Source organism: Diadema antillarum, unplaced genomic scaffold (genome assembly GCF_040938485.1).
Source record: "Diadema antillarum isolate AM-2024a unplaced genomic scaffold, OU_Dant_1.0 seq00000203_RagTag, whole genome shotgun sequence".
NCBI lineage: Eukaryota > Metazoa > Echinodermata > Echinoidea > Diadematoida > Diadematidae > Diadema > Diadema antillarum.
Genome location: NW_027271262.1, coordinates 2,073,372 through 2,097,638, shown reverse-complemented (window position 1 = coordinate 2,097,638; position 24,267 = coordinate 2,073,372). Strand labels below are relative to the sequence as shown.

The window sequence follows — 24,267 nt, the reverse complement described above, 5'->3', positions numbered from 1 at the left end:
TCCAGACAAGACAGCACAACACACAACGTTGCTCAGCTAGACCCACTGGGCCCTGAACCCACGTCCTTGTACCTCAGGGCAGACACACCCCTGACCTAGCTACCCTGCCACCTGTTATAGCAATCACTCTTCAACGCTGTTCACAGAATAATGCCAATGCACATGAACTAGGCATCAAGGGACATGGTTTTAACACATGAACCAGCCTGATGGGAGAAAATGACTTTTCATAGTGCTCTGTCTGAATAATTCCTGCAACAAAGTTATATCCAACTGCCATGCAAGGAAATGGAAGCTGATGTCACACTTCATGCTACAAATTTCTCCCGAATTTGCAATTCATCGCGAATATCTCACAAAACCAATGATGCATGTGCCAGCTTGAAGACAGCAACATTTTGATACTCGTATGGTAGCTTATTGCAGACATCTCAAACACAGTGTACATCTTACAGGTATTCCTTTTTCACTCTACTCTGAGTAAATTTTCTTGACTGAACAGAAAACATAACAATAATTTGAAGCAAACATCGGCTAAAAAGTACAGGTATTCAGAGAAATAAAGAATGTGAACCTGTACAACAACAATTTGAAAATATGAGGTTGTAACTTTAGGCATATCTTCTAAAAAAAATAAAAATCTCAGTTTTAAAACGATGAACAATCAAATCTAAAATTAAAAGCTCCCAATGAATTGAAATAAGTAATAGAAAATGCAATTTCTTGGATTTTAAATTTCAAAGTAACTGCTACAAATGCACTACCAGATCTTCCAGAACCTTAGTATATTTAGTTGTCATTTATCACTATGATTTTTTTTTTTAAATCTTAAAAACTCATTAAAAAACACCTCCTTCACTGTTGTCAAGTTTTACGTCTAATCTTTAGATCCAGCTTTCATAGTAAAGGATTACTTTTTCAGAAAATAGAAACAAAAAAAAGAACAAAATCTGCACCTTTCACAAAGACACATATTTAAGATATTCATATGACTTTTTGTTGTATTTCTGACACTACAACGTAGATCACATATACAAAAATACAAAACAAATTATAAAAGGGGCTTTCTACTTAGATGGTTCAAGCACTACATAAAAAGAAAAGAAAAGCATTATGACATGAGCTTTCAAGTAGAAAATTGAGAATGTGGGCTCTACATTTTGAGGTAACAATGGATGTTTTCCAGCATGTTTTTCAGCAACATTCTAAGTTAAGCCTCATTCTTTATTTCATGTGGTAGGAGGAAATATGACTTGCAATAGTACATGCCTGGCAGAGCCGACTATGCACAGAGCTTGGCCAATTTGGTTACAGCCAGTTGCAACATGGCGTGGATTCCCTTGTTACATGATAGCCAATCAAAGCATCATGCCGCCATAGTGTTACCCACTTGAGCAGTGTTGGCTAGACCCTATGTATACCTGGCACTGATTCATAGTTTGTGAACACTGCCCTCTGTAGCCAGCTGTGCAGTGGCTTTCAAGAATTGCTGCCTTCACATGAAAGGGAGGCCCTACATACCATTCCTCCTTGATTGTCGCGGGTAGGTACTTGAAAATGTCGTCAGATAAAAAGAAACTGAACAGCTAATATCTTTCAGCCCTGTCTTGAAATGTAAAAAAAAAGTTATTTCATTTGCGTCTGCCCTGCAGAAAGCTCAGCCTAGCATAATCATAAATGGATGTCAACAGCCACAAATGCCAACATATAAACACATGTCACAGAGCCACACAATTCTTTCTCAAGGCGCACAGTCTACGGTGCAAGAACCCTTTGAAGACGGTGCAGCACTTCAAAACAAAAACTCCTCCACCGAATCAGCCCAATTTTACTTATTGTTTCCTCGCTTTACAAAAATGGCTTATTTACAATGTCTTTTCCATTACTTCTCCCTTGAGCTGTTTACTGGTGCCATGTTAATAAAAAGAAAGAAGTTGAGACTACACTTGATGGGGTCTGCTTACATCAGATTATGCAGCTCTTGATGTGTGTTAACTTCAATGTCATATACAAAACCTACCAAACATGGTAGCATATAATTTTCTGTCTATATTTCTTGGCACTCCAACATTTTTGTGACTGCTTCAGACATGATGAACAGATTTTTCATTGCCATAGAATAATGACGCTTTGAGATTTCATTTCACCCAATTCCTACACCAATGTTTGGCTTGTCAACAGTATGCTCACAAATCACACACATCCATCCAATGTCCAGGTGGGTTAGAATAATAATATAACAGCTAGTTTTTATAATAGTGCATTTCAGACTTGTTAAGAAGTTCAATGCGCTTTACAAGCTATTATTACCCCGGTCACTGGATACATCATTTCCAACCAGTATAATAATCCTGGAGTTCCATCACTTGTTTCCTGTCGACATCACAGAGAGCGTGACAATCTAAGATGATTTTTGAAAATCATTTTGGAAATTTTTGTGGCATTCCGGATTGAGGCACGTGCCGAAATGCATGCATGGAGACATTGTCAGAGCTGATCTGGACCCCATTTCATAGAAGATGCACAGGATAGCAAGTCTTGCTGGAATGGCAACTTCTCATAGCAACAGACAATCAGGGGACCGTTTCATGAAACTTTTTGTCAGTGATTTACACTGACAACTGTTATAAGCTACTGAAATCCTTGCGTCTGATTGGCTGATAGCAAATTTGTCGGTGAAAACCTCCGGCGAACTCGTTGATGAAATGCCCCCCCTGGGCGCCGGATTCTTGTCGTTACTATGACATTAGCCACTCCAGCAGGAGTTGCTATGTGAACATCCCTTCGTGAAATGGGGCCCCTGGACGAGAATTAGTGTCTTCTCCATCTGGCCATTTGTCGCTTGATGTCACTCGTGAGGGACGTCGCGAAGCAGAAGCCAAAAATCTGAATTGATGCACGTGAGAGAGAAAGGGAGGAGGGTGAGAAAAAGAGATGCAGAAATTAAGCTTGGGAAGCTCTGATATACAGACACAGAAGCTCAGCTTTGATATACAGGCACAAAGAGAGTAAACAAGAAAAAAAAATCCGTACACCTTTTCAAGAAGGCCACAATATACAACATATTATACAACACCTAAAAAGAATGTAGCCATCCGATTGGTAGATTGCCAACCACGTGACATTCAGGAGTTAAAAGTACCATCGCACGCAGTGGCTGTCAGCCGTGCAATTTTTTGTTTGAGCAAAAAATGGATAGCACATGGCTGACGTCACCAATTTCCACTGACTCCCATGTTAAACTCACGATTGACTCAAATTTTTTGTTCCATTGCACGGCTTTGATGTCACAATAAACAAACATTTGGCGCGTGCACTCAACAATTACAAGCGCGCTTACAAGCGCGTACTTTTGTCACTCATTTTGTACACAGCTTCAATGGATCAGTTTCATGTACGTATGTACACAGTGACTGTGACCATGCGGCAGCTACTTATTTGTCTTTCTTGGAGAATAGTTGCCATATTTGTGCTATAAATTCAAAAATCTGTGTGGACCACATCTGTTGACGTTGAAGGTGTTGTATAAAACAAATGGTGTATGGTCTTTACTTGTGCAATGGAACAAGATTTCACACTCAGTAGAAGATGAGGCGCACTATTTAACTCAGCTTCACCTTGTTGAATAGAGCGCCTCTATCTTTCACCTCGAGCGAAATCTTGTACCATCGCACTGGTGACCATCCACTATTTGTAAATTAGTGACTTCACTGTACAGGATGTAGGGCTGCATGTGATAGGAAATTATTTACAAGACATCACACACACACAAAAAAAACATCAAAAACTATTCCTTTTTTAGCATTCATGAAACAGTTTTATGGGTTAAAAGTTACCGATGCTACAAACCTGAAACAGAGTGATTTCTAGATCCTTCATTACAGGACTATTAAACTAAAGGAGATACATATCTTAATGGAAGTTGCAAAAATTGAGGACCTTAATGCTATGTATCTGGATTAACTATGAGTGTGAACACATACATGTTGACGCAATTGTAAGCTGCGCATGCGCTGTGCGAAAATATATGCTTCGGAATTGTAACTCTCTCGAGTGAAGACTTGTTTCTTTCGTTTCTGTACTTAAGTCACTTTAATATTCACTTTAGGCAGGGCTCGACACTAACGGTGGCCTGGTGGCCAGGGGCCACCAAAAATGCACGTCGGGCCACCAAAATTTCAGAAATGAAGCATTTGGTGGCCTGATCGGGCCACCAAATAAGGTTGGATGTTTGCCTTTGGGCCATCAAAAAATAAAAGTTAGTGTGGAGCCCTACTTTAGGGAATACATAACACTTAACATATTAGGAGCAATGGTATCAGAAAACCAACTTGGAGATGAACATACCTGGACGAGTAGGATAGCTCCTGCTCCCACTGCTACTACTACCAGATTAGTGGACAGCCAACTCTGGAAGGCACCAATGCATCCTCTTGTGTAAATCTTGGTGGACAAATCATCGCGCTGCCGAGGAAGAAAAATTCAATCCGTCATTGGTTACTCTTATTCTGCCTTTTGTTTTTGTTTTTAATCAACCCTGCATGTGCCTACTGAGGTGTTTCCCATCCAGCCCTCTAAAGGTGCCAATCTTTTAGAAGTGGATTTCATTCAAAAACTTTGAATAACTAACAAGAGTTGACTCTTGGAAGAGAGGGGTATCATCAGCCCTAACAAATTGAATCTTTGATGCTGGGCAATTATCCCCACAGTGGAATCAAACATGCAATCCAACAAAAATGATAAACAGAGACAGCAACTGTACTGCCCACTGCATGAAGACAGGAAGGCTGCACTCTTGCTATAAGCAACTTAAAATGAATACGTCACTCTGACAAGAGGTGAGCAAAAATGAATGTGACACATAAACGATTAAAGGGATGGTACAGTTTCCATTGAGATGGGGTATGAGGTTTCCAACATTTTTTTAATCATTTTTTTGAGATAGTGAGAAGCCTCTTGTAAAATTTGAAAGAGCATATGATTCTAAGAGGAATTCTAAGTATAAAATTGGTTTTTGAAATAGTTGAGATATCCAAAATAAAGCAATCCCAATAAAAGGCGGGACCCATATATTCTATTAGGATTGCTTTGTGTTTACTTTGTTTTGGATATCTCAACCATTTCAAAACCTCTTTTCCTCAAATAAACTTTGGATTCCTTTTAGAATTGTAGGTTTCGTAACATTTCATAAAGTGGTTTCTAAATATCTCACATAAAGTTAAAAGCTAAATTCTCGCCTCAACCAACACTATACCTTCCCTTTAAACTACTGATAAATATTTTGTACACTCCACGGACACAACTAAATGAAACATATGAGAGCTTGTGGTAATAACAGAACGATGAACACATACTGTCAGGAGTTTCATAAGTGTATTCAATCTCTTATCTTATTTTCTATCCCCTATGCTCCTCTGGAAGGAGTACTTCATATGAAAAAGCTGTCAATGCAACTTATCAAATCATCTCGTGGATTTCCAAGTCTCCAGAGATTTCCTGCTGTTACACTTTCTTAGCCTGTGCCTGTGTCCTTGTGGATTGAATGTCTCAATTGGAACACCAGAGGGCAGCAAATAAAACAATCTGAGTCTGGCTTGTCGGCTATGCAGCAAGTTGCAGTGGAGAAGTTATCTATTTTCACCTACCACACACCACATGCACATAATCTAGGAGATTGCTTCTCTTTAAACAGCACTCCTGCCAACTATCTGCAGTGTATTAATTTAGCAATTTGGTATCTTAGAAGCTGAGAAATCTGGAAACTTGTCCACTTACCTTTGAGGGGTCTCTCACGTTGTATCCACACTGTGTATTGATGACACCACTTGTATCCTAATTTGGTGGTAGAGAAAAAAAGGATGGGAGAAAGTGTAGGGATTGGGGATGTAAATGTCATAAAATCATCATAATTGTCACACAAATATTGCTCAATCCTAAATCCTACCCACATCCATGAGAGAGGGAAACTTGAAACATCTGTTGTCATGATCTATGAATAAGATGCAATAAGTTTTTTTTTAAATAATTACGACTGACATGAAAGGTTGATGAGGGTGTATTTTCAAGGACATTCAATTTACCTCAACTTGATGATAAAAGGAATTCAAGAGAAGGTAAACATGATTTATTTTGAGTTTTCTGGCAAAATCATCTTCATATGACAGCTGCAGATACCCACAAGAATAACAAGAATAACTTTTGAAGTTTAAACTGTGATAAATTGGTCTTCTTTTTCCATGAATTATGCATGAGTAGCATCCCAAAGGGAAAGCTATGCTGAAAGAAGACATACACAAAGGAGATAATATTTGGTTTCAAGACTTCATCTGAACATCATTAAGATGATATGTTTCTGATCTGCAAAAATGTTCAACATGCATCGGCATTCGACGCACCATAAAAGCATGAGCAAAATTTGAGCAAATTGTCACATGACCTCATCTCTAAATGAAAGAAAATTACACTCGATTGCTGCCTTCAATTACAGAGAAAAATAAAGTTAATGACACGTGAGGTGACCACTCAATCTAAACCTAAAGATACAAAATGACAGATCTCTTGTTGAATGTATTCTACTGTGTCCTTCATGGTCATCACAAGATTGACGGTCATCGGGCAACATCATCATGAGAAATGACATAAACATTGACGCAGAGGTATCTGGAGGCTGCCGAAATAGATGTTATCTTATTCTCATTCAGATGTCTTCAAAAATTTTGAGGAAATTAAGCAAGCATGTTAAAAAAAAGGAATAAGAGGATAAATCCTTTAGCAACTTGGAGTCAGACAGTCTCTTCATCCTGGCTGAGAGAGAAAATAATTGCTCTTTTCCTGTGGCAAATGTCGACAACAGTTGTTGCTCTACACAGCGCCATCGCTGGCGACTTCTTGACTTACAGCGGGATCGGGGAGGCAGCACGAAAAAGGCACCCCGCACGCCTCCGGATTGTAGCGACTGGTGGCCTGAGTGCAGTTGAAGTAGATGTTGTTGTCCCAGTCGTTATAGTCGTTCACACCGCAACATTTCAACTGTTGAAAGAAATGATAGGGGAAAAGACTGTCATTTGTGTCATAATCTATGCAAAAGAGGGGTATCTGTATGACCAAAATGAAAAAGTGATGCAGTTTCAATGTGAACAAAGTTAACTTGAGCTCTGGCTTAAAGATAAGCTTTTGGGAGAAGAAGGACTCCAAAAAGGTCTGCATTCAAGTTAGCTGAGCAAAATAAATCTATGCATATCAAATCTTCTTAAGCCCTCCTCAAGGACCTATTCAAAAGAGAGTGAAAGGGTATATGTCATGCTAGAGTATCTCAACATCATCACATACAATATTTTTTTACAACGCAATGCATGCACGGTCTCTATCATTTAAATATATTCATACATTCATATATTCCATATCAAACTATATGATTGGTATTTCCTATAATTTGTCAACAATAAGACTCATCAAATGCATACTTTTGTTACAACACACCTACAAGTACCCACTCTAAAATAACAGATAGATTGATATGTAGAAGGCAAATTTTAAGGTCACTTCAGAATCTGTGATCATTACTGGAACAAAAAAAAAATAAACATTTTATGAATAAAGGTCCAACAGATACAGAATAATAAAGTAATCCCTTTTATTATCAGTGAATATGGCCAGAACAACAAAATGTTTCTATCAGTCACAGTCTGATTAAAACAAACACCAGAACTTGTTTAAATCCTCACCCCAGATTGCAATCCATCGATTATTCCCTGGAAATCTTCGTTTTCTCTGTAATTCTTGATGGTAAATTCATCAAGCTTATCTGTCACAAAATTGAGGATCTGCACAGTAAAGGAAAGACAAAAAAGAAGACATGTTAATTGTAAAGGAAGACTGGATTTCTTGGAGAAGGGTCCAGGTCACTGTGGCATCATATCAAAGTAACAGATAACTCCCTAATAAGCACTGAATTAACAAGCTACAGTGTATTAGCAGTTTAGCCATGATTAAAAAAAAAATCATGGGCATACTTCTTTTAGCATGGCTTCTACTACAACACTGATCAATTTGTTGGCTATTTCGATCAGTGTAGAGCAACTCATTAATTAGTTGAATAAAAACAACTTGATGCAAGAATTTCATAAATCATTGCTATTACTAAAACACTCTGGTTAATTTGGTGCTCACTTTAATACATCAATGTAGGGTAATCTGTCAATCAGTTGCAACAGGTAACCCCCTGTGCTCTGTCCTCTGAAATCACCAAATCACTCTAAAGATGTTATCTGTCATACATAATTATGATGCTGCAAGACATACCCCAGGGTACTGTCATACCGCGGGATACAGCATTGTGTAGCGCCATCTCGTGTTTGTAAGATGTACAGTTACACATTGCTATCATGGCAGCCAAATTTTATCAATCTGCGATAACTATCTAAATGCCAATTCAGCACTGTTATGATGTGTTCGATAACTATCCAAATGCCAATTCAGCACTGTTATGATGTGTTAACATAATTACGACATTGATAATAATAACTTTTTTATATAATCACTGAGGGAATGATAGAGAAAAAGTTAGGCTGGCTTATTTATTCTGTGCAGGTGGTAGGTAATTTCCAATATTTTCCTACATTCATACCAATGGTTATGAAGGAAAAAGCCTGTCAAAGTTGCGGGGTTTTAAGGGAATGTAAAGGAAGTGCTCACACTTTAAAGGGTGTGTACAGTTCTGGTCGAGGTGAAGATTTAGCTTTTAACGTTTTGTGAGATACTCAGAAACCACTCTATGAAATGTCAAAGAGCATGCGGTTCTAAGGGGTATCAAAAGTTTATTCGATGAAAATCCATTTTGAAATGGCTGAGATATCCAAAAACAAGGTGAAACAAAGAGATACTAATAAAGTTGGGGCATGTCGCCTTTTATTATTAGCACTTTTTTGGATATCTCAGCCATTTGCAAACCAATTTTCGTCAAATAAACGTTGAATCCTTCTTAAAATTACATGCTCTTTCATATTTCATAAGAGGCTTTTCATTATCTCACTTAGGAATGTTCAAAACATGAATCCCTGCCTCAGCCAGTACTGTACAGTCCCTTTAAATACATAGCATTATTTTAATATCAAATAACAGAACTTGACACTTAAAATTCTGTTTTGGATAATGAACAGAACTGAATTTACAATTTACGATTTACGACGGAAGACCCAAGATCCATAATCAAAAACAAATTCACAGAGTTATTTGTATTACTAGAGCTACAAAATCTTCTTGCACAAAGCACTGAAATTGCTTTCACCCATTTTGGGTACCAAGGATACAGCACTAAAAAGAGAAAAATAATAATAATAATTAAACAAATGGCAGATTTTATTGGGCACCTCCGGTACCAACAACCTCATCATATGTTCAGCCACTAAAGTAGAAGAACTGAGAAAGTAACAATCCACTGGCTATTATGGCTAACAAGTTATCATGGTGGTTATGCTTTTCACTGATCTTTGGCACTTATGCATCAATAATGGCTTATTTTCTTTTTGAAGGAAAAAGGTGGTTTTTCTGTTGGTCAAAATAAGTAGCACGAGATGGCAAAGCCTTCAATACGCTTTCCGCACATGCCCGCCTGTACAAAGTCCACGAATGATCATGTTGCATTCTTCCTTGTAAACCAAGATCACTCATACCCAGAACTCACAATGACAAAGATCGAAAGAAAAAAGAAAGAAGAAAAAAAACAAAACAAAACAAAACGAGTCAACTAACCTCTGTCAAAAAAAATATATGACTTTCCACACAGATTTGTGTTAGAGTCATTTCACTAGTTCCACAAAAGATTTTCAACATTATCTGTAAAGGTACCTTTATTTCCCCCTCATCAAAAGTTCAGACCAATTTTGAAGGAAATACAAGACCACAGAGAAAACTTAGCATGACTTGCAAAAGAGTGTGAGTGCATTTAACTCTGCCATTTTCATTAGTGAAAAGTTTGCATACTGCTCACTCCAATCTGTTATCAGTTTCTTGTCTTTTTTTTTGTGTGTAAAAACAGGTTAAAACTTTAACTGCAACCAATTTCAGCACAGTACAATCTGAGAGGACTAATGCAAGCCAACAGCCACTTGAGGGCGCTCTTCCAACTTTGCACTGCCCTTCCTAGGCTGGAGCTCTCCAAGTGATTCTGCATTCCATTCATTTATTGTGAAACATAGTTACCATGGCAACCAGCCTTGAGTAGTATTCAAATATTCAAGCTTGGACTGCAAATGCCTGGCTTGAGAGATTGTTTCGAGGGGAGGCGAAAAAGAAATAAAATTTGATGTGGACGTCACAACAAACAAATCTATTCTGCATAATCTTACTGACTACAAAATTGAAGGAACCTGCAGTTGAGTCAACCATGATTTTATGTATGTACGCACCATTACATCTCTTGTTTTTATTCTTGCATATGAAAATCTGTTTAAATTTCTGTTAGGTAAGTTCATTATATTTTGAGAAGTATGGAAATAAATAAATGAAAAGTAAGCACATGATACACACACACACACACACACACATACACACACACACACACACAGAGAAGATATGATTAGCAGCACTCAGTTCAGTATTCATATTAAAGCTTACATGGTTGTGTTGTAATCTGAGAAGCATTGGTAATATAAACATCAGAGGCTATCAAGTACCTATTTGATAAAGAAAGAAGGCATCCGTGTATGATCAGATTACTGTTTTGAGGACAATCATGGACTGTTCACTCTGTTTGTGATAGTTTCAGAATACCGCCACACCCATCTATTGCATCAAATGTGATCACATCATAAAGTTTAAAGAGGTAGAAGGGCATAACCAGTTGACTAAGATTACGATGTTAACATTCTTCCTCTTTCATCATAGACAAGACCATCTAAACAACAACAGCATATCAACACTCTGCAGAGAGACATAGGATACCGACAAGATACCCAAGAGGCATTCGAAAAAAAATGAAGGCAATATAAACCGCTTGGTGGAAGAAAACAGGATGTGTGAGCAAACACTGAGAGGTGTGGGTCATGGTGCGGTTAAACTGGACGACTCCAAAACACAATCTTGTGGCTCCCCAGTGTTGGATAGCTAATACCATTCTTTTACCTCTCCTAGACGTAAAAGAGGCACATATAGCCTCCCCAACACATTTCAGTATGAGCTGCAGCCAGACATTTGATTTCATTTCAATCTACTAACAATGCACAAAGGATCATAAGAAGAAATCAATGTAATATTGCATTACTGACTTCAATGCCTTATCGTTCTTATTTGACTTTATTCAGCCATGCTCAACTGGAGAGATAAGAATTATTCCCTGCTAATTTCTTTTGATGTTGTTGACTATCTCGTTAACATGTATCGACTACACTGTACTTGTCTATTTACTGATTCAATTTTAAATGTCATGCTCTAAATAATATTCATCAATCTATATGTAAATCTCAATTCTCATGTGCTGCTTTGTCTGTTGATGCCTTCCACACAGCCTTCATTGCTATGCAAAACACATAGAAACACTCATGTTACAGTGCCTGGATATCAATGCTAATCTGCGCCTGGCACTGAATATGAAAGTAACGAAAACATAAGGGAGAAAATAAGTATATAAATATCAGAGGTGATTGACGTGGGAGGATGTAACGTTCTGGAACCTCGTTAACTCATGATGTAAAGGCCTTCCATGCAGACAAACAAAAAAGTTTCAACACTCATTTGTTTATTGTGTTGCTCTTGCATTGTATATATGAATAACTAGTGCAAACTGTATTTAGGTTATTTACACTGAAGTACAATAGAAGATTTTTTTTTTCCTTCATTTGCCAGAGGATATATAACTTATAGAGCCCGTAATCAAGGCTAGTGCCTGCGTAAGCACACGATGGTACGGGAGACAGGGCTAACCGCACGGTTGAAATGGCAAAGGAAATCACAGCTGATCCGAATGATAGAGGCAGATTTACGTTGAAAGATGGAGAATGAAGAGGAAACCTTGATCTGCAAACACAAGTATCACTTTCATTTTAGCCTTGTTTTCAGCCCATTTAACTGCATTAATCACTCTTTCAATGGGGTTTGCGAGTACAGAATACCTCACTACGACACTTCCCCATTCCTTCAAAGGACATTAATGATAAAAGCAACAAAAAATCCTGCCATTAATAACATATAATGTACATCTCAATTATAAAGTGCATTTCCAGGAAGGTTTACTGAAGAGCACTTTACAAATAGGCCTACTGCAATTCATAACAGACCCATACACTTTTGACACGCTGAAAGTGCTTTCAAAGGACACAATTTTTCATACAAGCTCATCTCTGAAAATCATTTTTGCTAGTCTCCATGTCTTACTTCCTTTCCAGTTTCACTTCACAGTCAGGTATCTTGTATATCATGTAGTCAAGAATGCCATTCGGTTTGCTCTCTGTCACACTATACAACTTTCAACACCTATACAGGTAGTAATTACTTGCAACTTTGCAGTGTTACATTTTGAGGGAGGTTGAGAAAATTTACAAGAGCAGACTCACCATACAATGAAGCTTCAAATACAGACTACATATAATCCATTCAAATTATAAAATGCATCAGATTAGCAAATATGTTCTCATTGTAAAATGAGGGGTGAATATGAAATCAGAAAAACAGAAGAGCAATATATATATGCAGTTGACTTGGATGCCTCTGCCTTCTCAAAGTGTGAACAACTCTTAATTTTACAACTTTAATCACTGAGCAAGAGTGGCCTTTGACCTTGCTTTGTACAGAGGATACACTCCCGAATTCATCTCATACATACACTATCAAATGAAGCAGTAATCATTACACCCATCAGAAACAGTCAGAGGGTACAATCTGTTCATAAACCATGCTGCATGCATCACTGAAAAGCAGTGTTTTAATTCCTTAAAGGAGACTTGGACTTCCTGCATTTCAGGGAATAGGTTTTTGCGGGCAGTCCTTGTTCCCTGGAAATGAGTCTGGGGGAAGGGAGAAGAGGAGGGGGAGGGGGAGGGGAAGCACACCTCCAGGAAAGTAGAAAAGGCTGTTTCTTTTCCCTATGGGTGCAAGCCCAAGAGTGATCACAGAGAGAGAAAAAAAAAGTCCCGCTAAATTTGATCATGACGTCGCAAGTCAAAGGCCACTGATTCACGCTTGCACCCACGACCCATTATATTCTTTGGGCATTATTACCTTATCAAGGCTCTCTATAGGTGAATCATTCACAATAAGCTCATTGTATAATAGATACTACCAAAGAGATACTACACCACCAATACGTGCAAGATGCACATGAAAGTGTCCCTGGAGGACAGGACAGGGGATCACTTTGAATTGAGAGGTTGACAATGTGAGGTGCAACAATTGCAGTTAATCTGGCAGCAGCCACAAAAACAACCAATCAGTTATGAATATTCACATCATTGCCAGAGAACTTCCAATTGTTAAAACTAACAAATTTTTATTGTTTTAAAAAGAATGAATTTAGGCCCTCAGTAAGTCTCAAATTGAGGGAAGAATAGATAGAATCTTACATAGATCACGAAAGTTGATCAGAAAATATCTTAAGAACTTTTCAATCTCACGGAAAAAACAATGACCAAAAAATAAATGTCTTTTTTTTTTTAAGTCTAAGGACGATACCAACCATTACAGCAAACTTAAAGACCACCAATGTGATCAGTATATCATCATTTCTCCAATTTGATTCAAAATTGTAATTACTCAACAAGTTAATATTACTAGAGTAGATATGATCATTATTCTGTCATTAACATCATCATCATAACTTCTACCATAACATGTAATGTTAGCAGTAGTAGCAGCAGCATTGGTGGCAGTAGTAGTAGCAGTCACAGCTAGTCTCTTTGGAACTATTTAGCAGACTTCCCTTTAAGGACTTCAAGGAGCCAAAAATGGATGTATCATCGCACACGCTACGATTACTGTTTTTGTGAAAGTCACATTACCACTGGCATTATCTGCTGCTTCCATTTTCCCCATGCGCCTAATCAGCCATTCCTGGCATGCTGACAAACAAGCTAATTCCACGGGAAGAAAGAAAAAAAGGATCAAATCTGGGAAAAATCGCAAAGGCCAGAGAGTGGATTCATAATTCAAGTAAAAAAAAAAAAAACCTGCCTCATCTCTCCACAATTTGATTAAAACACACACACACACACACACACACACACACACACACACACACACACACAAAAGGCTCAAAGTCTTCTCCACTTTGCCACTTCTCCATTTTGGGCAGAAATGAAATACTGTATACACCAAATATCAACCAAGTCTAAATTTTCATGAATTGGGACTTCCCCTGACAATTTCGAGAGTGGTAAAATTCATGATCGTGGAGTATCGTACTGAACACGAAAATGTATGTGTGCACGTCACATTCATATTGGGACCAGAGTCAATATTTTCACGCATCTTTAAATTCGCGAATACCACCTCACTCGCAAAATCTGCGAAAATAAAAAATCACATGAAATATTCAGCGTGTACAGTAATTGTGCACTTGATGACTGGACCATTCCACTTGAGTGATGTTTGCCTCTACTGTGTGGAACACAGCTTGGTGAATTGATGCATTTAAAAAAGGGTACAAGCATTTCATTGTTATGAGACAATGAGCATCGAACAAAGAGGAAACAAGATAGAGGCCCTCGGGTATTTGTTCCAAGTTCATGGTGTCATCACTATGACCCGATTTCAACTCAGTTGACAACACCACTGCCTTGCAAGCAGTAGGTGACAGGGTCGAATCCAAGGCTAGTTCCGTCATTTTCACTTCGTCTATGACTCTACAGATCATGCACGCGATCTCGCTAATGTGCAAGTACGGCAACAGCACCTACTACATGAGTGGATACGTGATTGATACATAACTTTCTAATTACTGCAAAATGTATAAACTTGTTTGTCAATGCGAAGTACTGTAAGAAAAATGCCAGTGATACAACATGTAACATCCTCTCACATCATTGCTTATTACACACACTACATGGTTACCCATGGGTTCATGTTTCAGAACATTCAAACTGTAATCCAATATCTGTGTGCAGGTGGTAAATATATTTCTTTACAGGAAGTAGCGAAGAGGCAGGAGGTGAACGAAAAGTTAAAACGGTATTATCTTCATTTTTGCAGCATCCTGCGCGTAACCTCATCGCAGCGGATACCGACATTAGCGAGACCAGAGCACATTAGTGGACCAACCCGACTGCAGGAGTCGTATACTCCCATGCGACATCCCGCGCTACGTCCCCCATGTGGTGCCAGCGCATTTTCTCGAGAGCGGAGTCGAGTCTTCTCATCGCGCGGAGAGCGTACTCTCTGCGGGCGACATCAGGGCTTTGTTTGTGCCTTGTCACCGCCAGATTGGGCTCGGTGAGGTCACTGTCTCGTGACTCACGATGTAGATCGAAGCAGGGCCTACGTAAGAAGCCGACGTATGACGTCAAGTGGCGATTCGCAGCACTTCCTAAGCGGGAACAGGAAGGAGAGTGTAAATCCTGGAACCAGTTTGGAATGCTTGTTCTGTGTTTGACCTTTTTATCCTACCTTTCTGTTTTTCATTCAATACTCCCCCAAATCTTCAAGTCTGAATCAGGCTGATACAGATAGGACTTTGTAAACAAGGTCACACAAATCCTCTGAAATGTCATCTTTACTTTGTATTCATACATACAGTGAGTTAGTCCTATTCTTTTACCATATAAGAGTAATAAATGTAAGGGGCTCAGAAAAACAGACAAGATATACCAACAAGACTTATGCATTTGGAAGGGGTGCATGAGGATGTCGCACAAACAAATTAGTCCGTTCACTTGTAGCTGCTTTGTGCCTGACAAAGTTCGTCAGCATGGAACTTGAATTTCCTGTATTACAGCAGCCCTGATTAGGCTCCATAACAACTGTGATGCATGTATGCATTGTGAAATGACGACGTGTTGACAGTAAGCTGGCCTGGGCACTGAATATTCTGATCCCTACTCTGGCACAAAGGTCTTTTTTTTTAAAAGAAAAGCCTCTTTGAACTGTGTTCAACAAGACTCTATAGCAAACTGGCATTATGGTCTGTAAATATGGCCATTGTCGGATACGTTTGGAATATTATGTACAGAAGCACTCAGTGAGAGCTTGGAAACAAAACAAAACAAAAAAAGCTGATGAAATCCTTCACACACATGGCAAACATTCGCTTCTATATCTATTTTCCCCCTCATGATCCAGTATGTTTCTTGGCACATGGAGGAGGGGCAGGATATTCCCACCCTTGAGATAGAAACACATTAGATATTCAACAGACTATCTGCTGTGATGACATATCCAGGCATGCAATCACATTTCTAATCTCAAGTTAGAGGTAGTCTGCGCCCACACTTGTCCGTTTTTGTTGTTGTTGTTGGTTTTTTTGTTTTGCTTCTATTCCGAGTTTCGTCTGTGTTTTCGACTTTTCAAGTTCTTCTAGTTCATGTGATATCTTTAGGCTTTCTGCGGTTTCTAGTAATCATTACTGAGGATGGGTTTAATACAGCAAATTCAACTGACAAAGTTACACATAGGCACGATGCTAACAAATCTCGTACAATGATGCATAATGCACGGAGAGACAGAATGTTAGCAAGGATATTCAAAAACATTTTATGCATACCTTTATTAACAAAGGCTGTTACCAAGGCTTGCCAAGGCCTGCTCATCTTGGCAACAAATGGAAATGCATTCAGTGTGTACCGGTGGATGGAATAGGCTTGGAAGAAAAATTTTAATAAATCTGAATACATTAGTAAAGTGGTCTATTGACAAAAATATATTGTGGGTTCGGCTTTGTATTCCCTCATATACATGGCACTGACATGTACTAGGATGCTAGTCAAGAGGGACAAAAACCCCTGCATGTTATGAAAGGAAGTGAGCACAGCCACATTGTGCCATTGACAATCTTAATCCCATCGATGCTCCCGGCCACCGATATCGCAAATCTCTAATGACGCACACGAGCCTTGTTGTGGCAGCAGTGCTTTGACAACCATATCAATACTGATGAGTAGGTTAACTCTGTAGGCACCACCGGTGACCTGTCTGTGCACAAAGTGAATGCCACTCTTTGAGGTGGCGATCCTTGATGGGTTAAAGTAGCACTATGAGATCTTCACTCTTCTCAATAAAGCCATGAATTTATCATAAGCATGCATGTAAACCATTTTTGTTGCACGTATGTGTACAAGAGTGTTTCCTTCGCCAAATGATGTGGTCTGCTCATGATGAAACTAGACTGCATAATACCCTGTAGTCAAGTAACTAGCAAACTGGGGGTGGGGTTCATGATACCCTCAACATTCTGTAGCTGCTGTTTACGATAATGCTAAATTTCCAAAAACTTGTTTTGGAGTCACACACCACTGACTCCACAAATATCTTCGCATTGATGTCACGTGGAATGTGAAGGGTATGCATTTTTTTTTTTTTTTAAAGCATAAGGTGAAACAACAGTCTGTAATTAGATGTGCTGAAGTCTATTTGTATTGAAGATCACTTACAACTCTTGTGCAATTCCAGAAAACATGGGAGCATTACTAATTGACACAAGTCTGAAGCAAAGATAAACAATCTACATGTGCATGTGTCCATCACAAGCAAAGCCTCCTCACACAAGTTACTGAGGCAGCAGCACTCTCCTTGAGGATGTCAATTACATAACATTTGCCTCCCCCTCCCCCCCCCCCCCACACCCTCTTTACCTGGAAGCACGGATATTCACTACAGAGGTCATAGCATCACACATGACTCTTACAGCTGATAGACTTCCAGCTCTAGCTTGTGAGCAGTGGCAAGATTTCTGTCATGTTAGCTAGCAGAGGCTATCAGTGTGTGTACAGAGATCTATGCATTGTATGAATCATGACCAGTGTGAGCACTCGAAGACACTACATGTCCGCTGTGCTTGTGTCGGTTAGAGTCAATGATACAAGGTATATAGAGACAATCTTGGCATTTCACAACCAGAGTATGTCAACATTAGCCTTAGAAGGCAATAGGCCAGTTCACTCCTTGTTCTTCCTTCAGAAACTACTTATATTTAAGCTATTTCATCCACCGAAGAATTATGTTTGATGCATTTCAATACTTTGATTCCACTTTGCATGCAGTCATTGTTGCTATGCCAGGCAAGCCTCGGGCAAGCATAGGGCAAGCTTGCTTTCTGGTTGTCAGATACAAAGTCTCGGTAAATTGTGGGTGGGTATTTCATTGGGCTGGGGAAAAGTTGGCGACCTGGTGGCAACTCAAGTCTCCCTGGTCCCAGAGTAGTCCGCGAGGTCTCATGGAATGTAGCCGAGTCTCCGCAGCGTTGTATATAGGCCGTGTTTATGCTTCCCCTTTTCGGGCCAGAATCAGCGTTTTGAAACGTGATTAGTGCATAACGCTGTTGCGTTCATGCTCACTTCGATAGAAACGCTGATTCAAAACGCCGATCCAAAACACACAAAAAGGTGCGTTTACAATTGGCGTTTCTGACTAATCACGTTTGACGGGGAAGCATAAACGCAACAGCGTTTCTAAACGCGTTTAGAGTGACGTCATCTAAACGCCTTTCCGGTTCACGTGAAAAAGCGCGCGCCCGGCCAGCCAGCTACCCTGGCCTGTGCAATTTTCCCATGTACTGTGTATACGCATGTCTTTCCCAGCTGCTCTCCCAGGCCAGGCCACCAATCGCAGCGCGCGCCCCAATTTGACCTGCCTCTGCTGAGGTCAGCGAAGCAATCGCAAACGCTCTTTCCAAGGCTCGAAGAAAGTGAGCATAAACAGTGCTCCCATGAACGGCGTTTTGAATCAACGTTTCAAAATGCTGATTCTGCCTTTGCAAATTGAGCATAAACACACCGTAAGAAAATTGAACACATTTGATTTTTTTTTAAAGGCTCTTTCCAGTTTCTAGCTGGTCGGAGAGACTAATTTTATATGCAAGGTCTCCAAGACATCTCAGAGATGTTGCGGCTACATCTCTGCAACTTCCAGATGAGTATATTATCATGTTATATGGATTATGTCTCTGAAGTTTCCCTGAATGCATCACATTTGTATCTAAGCTTGCTATCAACATACTGTATTCATGTTGACTTCTGCTTGAGGTGTACAAAGTTACTTGAAGGGTCATTACCACACCTATGCCCTACACTGACTTAAATCAGAATAAAATGGTTAATTTCAACATGCATTCTTGAAAAAAACCTAATCACAATGGGTACTATTGAAATGTGACATGCATGACAAGATTACAGTTAAAAGCTAATTACAATAGATACTGTTGAAACATAACACCCCACACCCATCCCTAAATTCATTTGTACATTGCAAATATTTTGGCAGAAACAAAAAAAAACACAAAAACATGAAAACATCCTGTCAACATAAAACAAAACAACTGCAACTTACAAAATGTACATTTCTACCATGATGACAGATCATTATTGCAGTCCATTCATTGCTTTCATCATATTTAAAATAATTCCATACATCACTCTGACCTTGCATGTAGCACAAGGAAATTAATGGCATTCAATCCACCGTATCATAATCTAACACAAACACATTTATTTCCTGGAGTTGAATGACAAATCTGCATAGGATACCAAATGCCACACAACCAGCTGTGGGGAAAATTTCCTGGCTCATTAATTTGATGCCTGGTGATTCATATTTAGCTGAACAATGGACATTGTACACTTTCTAGCTGGCTGGGTATAGAATTGGATACCAGATCAGAAAGGAGCTCTGATATTACTATCCCACACCACATTCAAGCTGACTTTAAAAGAATCAATTTCAATCTTCGACAAACGGCATTAACAATCAATGTTGGGTCACCAAATTTCCAAAAAGGAAAACAAAGGTCAAAGAAACGTAAGCTTCAAAGACCACTATGTACACAGGTGATGATGTATATTTTCTTTTGACACTGATCTGCCAATGAAACCTGCAAATTGGTAACTCTGAACCAGTAAATGGACACACATGTTTTGAGTGAAGATGATTCTTCCTCCTTGGGCTGGTTTTGAAACAACAAAATGCGTGCCAACAAAAAGGGTGCAATATCTGTTTTATCAAATTTCAAGGAATGCGCAAAGTGAGAGGCTACATAGAGTGTCTTCTTCAAACAGTTTTAAAAAGTTGCAAATCTTTTATTTTACTTCACTAGTGGGTGCCAACTTGAAACTACCTCTCTGCATAATCAATAACAACGACAGGAAGAAAAAATGGTTTTGAAGATGAGGACTAGTTTTCTAGAGGGCAGTTAGAGGGTTAGAGGGTTAAAGGCATAATTTACCATTTGCAGATGAAACAAATACCCAGCATTAGTGCTTTAAAATAGTTCTAAAATGTGAGTCTAGGATAGAGACAATCACTGTAAAATTTGAATATGACACAACCATCTTCTAACTGACTTCACATCAAGAGTGAATCAGATAAGCAGAGTGGTAAAAGTATCATTAGCACTTGACATATAGAGTAAGAAATTATGGGATACTGAAATTTTAGATGTATGTTTTCACAAAAACAGTGTCACTGTCCACAACCTACACTAGGGACTTTTCGACTGTGTGGACGAGGACGCCATTCTCGTACTAGAGCAGTTCAAAGTGGTTGCAGTCCACTTGTTATGTTTGTGGTGTTATCACCCATTTTGATTTTTGTGCACGCCGTTCAATAAGTACTGTTATGACGTCATGGCCCTGTCCCCTCCAGAGGGCTAGCGATTGGTGCACCAAGCAATGGCGTCATCCCCGTCCTGAATCTAGGAGGACATGAAGTCTTTAGAAGATGCGTTCACAATTCTGGTGTTAGACTTGCTGGAGAACTTGGATCCTGCGCAGTTCCTTAAAAATGGCGTCATTACATCGGCGTCCACGTCCAGGGCATGAAATCAAAGAGTCTCTATTGTAATATCCAAAGTACCTTGAGGAGATAAATTCTCCTCACAATACTCCCACACATAATGTAGGTTCGTATTCAAACACATTATAGATTCTTTTTTGTGGGGGGGGGGGGGGGGAGGTTAATACTTCATCACTAACAACCCTATAACTCACTAAAAGTTATCATTGCTATCATTACAACATCATGGTAATTTGATGCACATGGTACAGGATACTTGTGATATTGTTTTCAGTTTCGTTCACAGGAAATTTCGCCAATATTAATCTGTGTAGTCAATCTGTGGGTTCTATGGGATAACTGTGAAGTTGTGCTCTCATCATCTGTTTGGTTGTAGCCAAAATCAGTGATGTGTATATATGCATCTTCACACCCCATACTATTCTCTTCTTATATTCAAATATATAGAAATTTTTGTCTCCTTTTGATATTATTCTTACATTGTATTGTCATAGACAACTTGAGTGCATGAAATAGCATCCCAGCCCTCCCAGCAGAGAGTAGAACAAGGATGTCTAGAAGGATAACAGCATAGGGCTCGTTTAGCCAACGTGAAGATAAAATGCAGCATTATATGAGTACTAGCAGCACCCGTGGAAATCCACGGGTCTGAGGGGTTTTACTCTTTTTTTCCCTCTCATAATATATATACGATTTTACACATTTTTATTGATGAAATAAAAAGAACAGTTACTTGTGCTCTCTTCTACTCATGACCACCATCCCCTCACACACATTTTCACCCTCGCAGAACAAACAAACAAACAAACATTCAGGGAAAAATCACCAAAAAAACGCTTGATGAGATTCTCCGAAAGTTCTGCCCACAGATTCTTCCCGTCTGAACGGGGAGATGCTATACACTGTATGACTTTGATATTAATTATACCTCCTGTTCTTGCATCCATGCAGGCACCCGAGCGAATCCGCGGCTGGTCTCAAGGCATCGCATTTTTTTTTCATTCCTATTTCTTTTCCCACGTTATGAGAGAAAAATATAATATTTTCGTCTTCAATCGCTCCCTCCTTTTTGTTTTTAATCACCAAAACTTGGTTCGATGTATCAGAGAACCATCCGTTTATATACTTCAGACTAAACATCATCATTATTATTATCATATTATTATCATTATTATGCTCCTACTGTTATATTATTATTGTGATCATATAGTCATTAGGCTTTATAAGTATAAGAAACCCGTGGAAATCTACGGGTCTCAGGGCTTCGTATTCTTTCTTTAATATTTCTTCAACCACGTTATGACAGAAGAAATACACAAAGATTATTTTTGTCTTCATTTGCTCCCTCATTTCTGTTTTCACTATCAAAACTTGGGTTGATGGATCTAGAACCGCCTGTTTATCTCATTGATACTGTTTATTGTTTTTACTATCATTATAATCATTGATTATGATTATGATTATGATTATTACCATTATTATTATTTTCAGGGAGGGGAGATCATAGTCATTCGGTTTCATTGCTATTTTATATAATTCATTGACATGGGGATGACTCAAGGGAATTCAGAAAAAAAGTTTATCGGTCAAGGATAGTGAATCTTTTTGTCCGTCATGTCAAGGTTACTCTCCAGGTTACTTATTTCAAATAGCTTCGCTATCATTGATATTCATTTTTAAACATTAAAACAATCCAGTACCTGTTTGCGTCTCCTCCGCCCACTCTTAGTTATGGATTATAGCACCCCTCCCCATTAATTTGTATTGGCCTATTCTCTTATTATCATTATTACAGTGTAATATTGTTATTGTTATTATCATTTTTATTATTACTAACATTTTTATAATTATTATTATTTTTTTAATCATGTTCCAAATTTCACATTTCATATTCAGGTTACATATTCCATTTGATTTTGAAGTAAAATATGTTTAACACAACAGTCAATTTTAGACATAATTTCACAAATGTAAAAGGACATGTAATACAATGATGTGTATGAGGAACCTACTAAAAAGCAATGCTTGTAGGATGTAGGTTCCAAAGAAATAATGTAAGCGTTTAGTGCAACATGCTAATTACGAAAGATGACGAAACACATGCGAAATTCAGTATGTCGAGATTATAATGAAATCTACGGAATGAACAAAATAGTTTATAATTTTCAAGGTGAAAACTCAAGGATTTAATGCTACATAAAATTGCAATATTGGTCAAACAAATGTAGTCAAATGTAGTCACCCGAGCGAGGCATCATTAGGGGAGAGGAGAGAGTAGAGTCATAATATAGGGATGATCAACATAGGGAGGCAGAAATGTTAATTTGTTAAGAATTGTAAAAATCTCTTTCCCCCATTTTTCTGCTCTTGATAAAAAGCTTTTCTGAAGACAGTCCTGCGCAAACTGTCCAAAACTGCTTCACTGCACTAACATACTCAATCTTGTGCTGAGCAGGACTACCCCAGTTGTGTTTTTGTTGCTATTGTGCTGAGAGAAATACAATATTTTCGTCTTCACTATACTGCTCTCTTCTTTTAGTTTATATCACCAAACCTTGGTTTGATAGATCATAGAACCACCCGTTTATCTGCTTCAGACACAGGTACATTTTATCATCATTATTATCATTATTGTTATTATTATTATCATTATTATTAATAATAATATTATTATTATCGTTATTATATTACCACTATAATCTCCACTATTATTTGTGGAGGGGGAGATCATATTATAGTCATTGGGTTTAATAAGTAGGCACCTGTTGGAATCCATGCATCTCAGGGCCTCGTATTTTTTCTTTAACTCTTTTCCCTCGTTATGGGAGAAAGAAGAATATTTTTGTCTTCATTTGCTCCCTCTTTTTTATTTTTATCAACAAAACTTGGTGTGATGGACCATAGAATTACCCATTTTATTTCCACTTGGAAATTCAAAAAAAAAAGCGGTCGGCAAAGCGAGGGTTTCCTCTACGTCCGCTCATCTTATGAATATTCATGTTTACAGCAGCCCTACAGTAAATGAATGGACAGCGGCGCGTGTAATCTGATTATGGAAGGATACGATCGGCAAGGACAAAATTTAAGTGGATATTTAGCCGTCCTAAACAGTCTGAGTACAATGATACCCGCTTGAGAGTAAACTAAATGACGTACCTGAGCTGCATATGTATAGTATCCTGCAGTTGTGCAAAATACAATAAAATAACAGCATTCGTTGTTTTCATTAGGGCACGCCAATGCCAATGGCGAACGTCACTGTACGTAAATGCCCTTGTATGACCGCGCGCGCCGTGTATTATACGATATGAGAGTCCATCACGCGAAAGCAGATAGTGTTTC

At 38.6% G+C, this 24,267-nt stretch overlaps 1 protein-coding gene across 1 annotated transcript in view; it reads right to left on the bottom strand.

Moving 5' to 3' along the window:
* Positions 1-24,267, bottom strand: part of LOC139728844 (tetraspanin-17-like) — a 76,720-nt gene continuing 52,453 nt past the window's right edge. The window contains exons 5-9 of the mRNA XM_071639783.1: positions 7,725-7,823; positions 6,898-7,029; positions 5,776-5,832; positions 4,348-4,464; positions 1-2,886 (exon numbers count right to left, since the gene is read on the bottom strand). Coding sequence (XP_071495884.1) covers positions 2,812-2,886; positions 4,348-4,464; positions 5,776-5,832; positions 6,898-7,029; positions 7,725-7,823 — 480 coding nt within the window. The 3' untranslated portion in view covers positions 1-2,811. The remainder of the gene's footprint in view (positions 2,887-4,347; positions 4,465-5,775; positions 5,833-6,897; positions 7,030-7,724; positions 7,824-24,267) is intronic.